The 4,886-nt window shown below is 38.7% G+C and overlaps 1 protein-coding gene across 1 annotated transcript; it reads right to left on the bottom strand.

Moving 5' to 3' along the window:
• Nucleotides 1-2,821: 2,821 nt before the first annotated feature.
• On the bottom strand, nucleotides 2,822-4,116 carry LOC136795600 (uncharacterized). The gene is made up of 2 exons (XM_067046695.1): nucleotides 3,710-4,116; nucleotides 2,822-3,296 (listed from the first exon to the last, which is right to left on the bottom strand). The coding sequence occupies exons 1-2, from the start codon at nucleotides 4,114-4,116 to the stop codon at nucleotides 2,822-2,824; spliced, it is 882 nt and encodes a 293-aa protein (XP_066902796.1).
• Between the last annotated feature and the right edge of the window lie 770 nt (nucleotides 4,117-4,886).

Here is a 4,886-nt window from a genome sequence, read left to right as displayed (position 1 = left end):
TGATTCAGATTTTGTCTATAAGTTTGTTGTCTATAAAAATCATATTTTAATGTATAAATTCAAATTTTGATTCTACAATGATAATGTGAATAATTTTTTCTTAGCTTTAAAAATCAAGTTCTATTTAGTTCTTATGTGTATTGGTTAGAAGATTAAATTTTAATCCTATTTTGATTTGTATGAATTTAGATTTTTATTTTGATTCATTTGCATTGCATATATTTGGAAAAAGCAAAAGCAAAACTAAAAAAATAATGTATTTATTTCTTATGTGTATACATTTGAAGATTAAATTTTGATTAGGTTTATCTTTTTGCTTTGTATAAATTCAGATTTTTATTTGGTTGTTAAATTGTTAAAATATTAAAAATTGTAGTCATAAGTAATATTTTAATATTGAAATTGTGTTATTATATTATACTTAAAAATTATAATTTAAAATTATATGAGTGTTCGTATGAGAGGATAAAAAGAGGGTATGATGAAAGGGAATGCACATAAAATATACCTTATTTTTAAATAAAACTGTAAACTCTAATCATGTAAAACTAATTAATATTTATTTAATTTTTTTTGTTTTTAGCTCTAGCAAAGATTTTATAGCCGTCTTAAAACAACTAAATGATGATCCTCGTCTAGTGCATAAATTGAGTGATATAGAAATTGAGCGGCCATATATCATCGGAGAATTGGAGCATATAAAAACGAAGTTTGGAATTGCGTTGGTCGCTACGTTAAAGGACTATGGCTACTTCTTCAGAATATTCCTCCCAACACGTTTTAAGATGTCACCTGAAGATATCGATGCTTTCAGCAACAGTAATGAAATAATTTCTTTAATTTACAATGGAAGAATATAAAATAAAGACGATCTAACATTTATTTAAAAAAAAAAAGGAAGTATGTATCATATTCAAATAAAATAAATTGTTTTCTTTTGTAATGTGTTGTATTTTATTTTTTATATGTTACCAGTGTTCGAAACATACCTTTAAATTTCATGAAGAGATTAAAAATAAATATCCTATTTTTTGCTTTAGTTGTAAGATTAAAGTACAAGATATATTATTTACACTTAAATTAAGAATTAGAAGAAAGAGGATTACAGTTCAAAGTCTAAAGACATTAAAGATAGAGTAGATTGCAATGCTCTACAACTCATTTAGAGATTAAAGTTCAAGGTACATTATTTACACGATTATACGATCAAAATGGTGGCCTGGCACACTCCGCGTCTAAAACGTAAGTATTTCATTGGATTGATGAAGGTTACGTAACAGCTGGGAAAGTTGCAGAGAATAAACCAGGTAAAAGGAAATTAAAAATAATTAAAACGACTATTTTTACATTTTTAAGATATGGAAATTGTATTAGCTGATTATAATGACATCACTTATCCTCCTCCTATAAGTAATTTATTAGTGGTTCAAAGTTTCTTCACTTCGAGCGAAAGATTTAACTGATAAAGATGATAATTGAGACCAATATCTGTGTTTGTGTTTTAGGTATTGCCTGTATTGTAAATTCAATCCTTGGAGAATTAAATGATGTTTTGTTGATATACGCTAAGGAAACTAAAATAGAAAGAATTATAGTTCAAAGTCGAAAGTATTAAAAGATAAGAAAGATTACAAAGTCCCACATAATAACAGATCTATTTATCTCTCAGTTTGTTTATGTTTTAGGGATTATACAAGTTCAAAGTCCCTTGTTTACATTCATCGAAGGGATCAGAAGATAAAGGTCTACATATCAATGTTTATATTTTAGGTCTAACCAGTTCAAATTATTCACATTGTTTACACTATAAGATTAAAAACATAGAGAATAAGGTTCAAAGTCGAAAATATTAAAAGATAAGAGAGATTAAAAATTCCTGCTTAGTAACAAATCTATTTATCTCTAAGTTTGTTTATGTCGAGAATCACAATCAAATGACAACGAACGAAAAGAAAAGGACCGCGACACCCTTGAAAAAGAATGGTGGCAAACGAAAAGAAGAGGATCGCGAGACCCTCTTAATAAACTGGCGGCGCTAAAAAAACAACAAAATAGCGGCTGGATACACGCCACTAAACCCGTAAGTCACGTGGCCAATATGGCGTGGAACGAAAAGAAAAAGGTCACGAGACCCTCATAATAATATGGTGGCGATCAAAAAAGAAAATGGCGGTCAGGTACTCAGCCTCTGCCAAACCCGTAAGTCACGTGATCAATATTGCGCAGAGCGAAAAGAAATAGGTCGCGAGAACCTCGTAATAAAAACAAAATGGCGGCCGGGTACATTCAAACTCTGCCAAACCCGTAAGTCTCTCAAACAGCATAAAAACAAAATGGCCGTCGGGCACACTCAGCCCATGTTGGCAGACACGTGACTTAAAAGAGGGAGTGACCTAATGATCGCGTGAGTGGTTAAGGTTATGTCGAACTTAATTTGAATTTAAATCCTCCGCCAGGGGGTCCCGTGACCAAATGCTAGCCTCCGATTGGCTGACTAATGACTAATGATCACGTGACGGACCACGTGAGTGGTAAAGGGTGGGTCGAGCCGAATATTTGAATTCTGCTTGGCTGCTGGCTTCTGATTGGCTGCCTAAATCGACGCCCCAGCTCCCCCATATTCTCACTACTATTTAGCGGACACCGTCTGGACTAACAGCGCTAGTGCAGCACTCCGGTGGCAAGTCGAGGAACTTGTTCAAATCCTCAAAAGCTCGCCCCAACTCCCCCATACTCTCTCTACTAGACCCCAACTTTCTATATACAATCGTCCCAATTTTGATTGTTCCCATCCTATCTGTGACCTTTAAATTCTCCCGAATTACCCTCCTGGATTTTTCCTTTTCCATTCTTCCCCGGACCTTTTCCCATAGCTTACTTCGAGCAACATGGTTGTTGGGTATTTCCTCTCCGTCTGCTGCCGTGCTCTTATAGTCCTCCTGTGTCCTCGAAGCCCAAAGAGGATCTCAAATGGTGAAAACCCCGTAACTGTATGTATGGAATGATTGTATGCGCCAATCACCTTAGGCATTGCCACGTCCGGTTCCAGTCCCTGGTCAACCTGATATAGTCGAAGATGGTCACTCAATGTGCCATGAAGCCGCTCTATTCCTCCTCTACTCTTGGGGTGACCAGGTGTGTTGAAATGCCGTATTACATCAAGGTCCTTCATTTCTGTTCCAATCAAGGCATTGTCAAATTCTCTTCCTGAATCTGATGAGATGCGCTCCGGAACTCCGTAAATGAAACCACATTCGGAGAGCTGCCAGCACTGCTTCCGACGACTTTTCCTGCACCTGGTGCGCCATTGCCACCTTACTGAAGAGATCGATTATTGTGATCCATTTAAATCCTCTCCATGTGAAAGTGTCGATCTGTAGATCGTTGAGGGGTGCATCTGAGGTAGGCCTTTTGGTGGATCTCAATCATACTTTGTGCGTAGACAAACTTCGCAGTTTCCTAAAACTTCAGTGATCGTTTTTTTCATCCCCCACCAAAAATACCTTCTCTTCAATGCTTGCAGGGTCTCCGAGATTCCTCGGTGATTTGTTTTGCTATGATGATATGCTACAGTCACCTCTCTCTGGCGTTCGTCTTCCTGAAGCGTTTCCACCATCAGCTTGCATCGGGCGAATGTCCTGTCCATTCCTATGTGTTCATCATGCCATAGCCGCTTGATTTCTCCCAAACGGTTTCATTCCCAACGTACAGGTGACACTTTTCTCCAGGCTTGGAAGCATTATTCAACATTTTACAAATCTGGTCATTTTTCACGCCTGACTGCAACCAAATCATCAGGATAATGCTCCTCCCATACTTGTTACACTCAACTTTGACTGATTCAGTGGTTCTTGTTTTCAATATAGTCTGCCGCCTCTTATCGTTAATGATGTCCTCAAGTTCCTCCATATCTATTGGTCTTCCTTCCTCTGAGCTCTCATAAGACGAAGATTCTTCCCACGCCACATTCTGTTCTTCCTCCTGTCCCTGTATCCACTCCCGCAGGAATTGCCCGGACGGTTCCCCAGCCTCTTCTTCTACTGCATATACTGTTATTGCTCGAGATAACCAATCAGCTACCACATTTTCTTTTCCAGGCTTATATGTGATTTCCATATTGTACTGTCCCAATAACTCCTTCCAACGCTTTATCCTGGCCTAAGACTCCTTCAACTTTCCCACCCATTGCAGGGGCCTATGGTCAGTGTGTACTTTAAACTTTCTTCCGAACCCATAGGGCCTAAGTGGTCAACAGCCCACACTATTCCCAAGAGCTCTCGTTCCAGCGCACTATATCTGGTCTCCGTCTCTGTCAGGCGCAACTGGGCGATCTCCTCCTTCACTCTCATGGGACACACCGCTCCCAGCGCGTACTCACTCGCGTCCGTAGTGATATTGTATTGGCGAGTGAAGTCCGGTAACGCAAGAACAGGCTCTTATTGCTGCTTCTCCATGCACCGCCTTATATTGTCTTCTACCATCGGTGTGATGATCACCTTTCTCCCTTTTTTAAGAAGGTTGTTGAGAGGGAAGAGGTACTCAGCCATTTCTGGCACAAATGGGCGGTGTTTCCTCTCTCGAATGTGAATGCCGTTTTATGTTAATCCTTAGGGTGCACTTTGATTTGATGATATCCAGCCTTCAAGTCCAATGTGCTGAATACCATCGTCCCGCTCAGCCTGTTCAAAATGTCTTCAAATCTGGGGATCGGATACTTTTCGTCAACCGTATTCTCATTCAGCTTCCTGTTATCAATCACCACCCTGTACTTTTCAGTAGATTCACCAAGTCTTCTTCACGGCCCACAACGGACTATTGTACGGGGAAGTGCTATCAATAATTATTCCCTGGCATTTTAAACTTTGAAGCTCTTTTCGGATGTGGCG

The sequence above is a fragment of the Halyomorpha halys genome, unplaced genomic scaffold (assembly GCF_000696795.3).
Source record: "Halyomorpha halys isolate HHAL.00 unplaced genomic scaffold, Hhal_1.1 Scaffold683.1, whole genome shotgun sequence".
In the NCBI taxonomy this organism is placed as follows: domain Eukaryota; kingdom Metazoa; phylum Arthropoda; class Insecta; order Hemiptera; family Pentatomidae; genus Halyomorpha; species Halyomorpha halys.
Note: the sequence above shows the minus strand (reverse complement) of the source record. Positions and strands in the feature narration are given on the sequence as shown.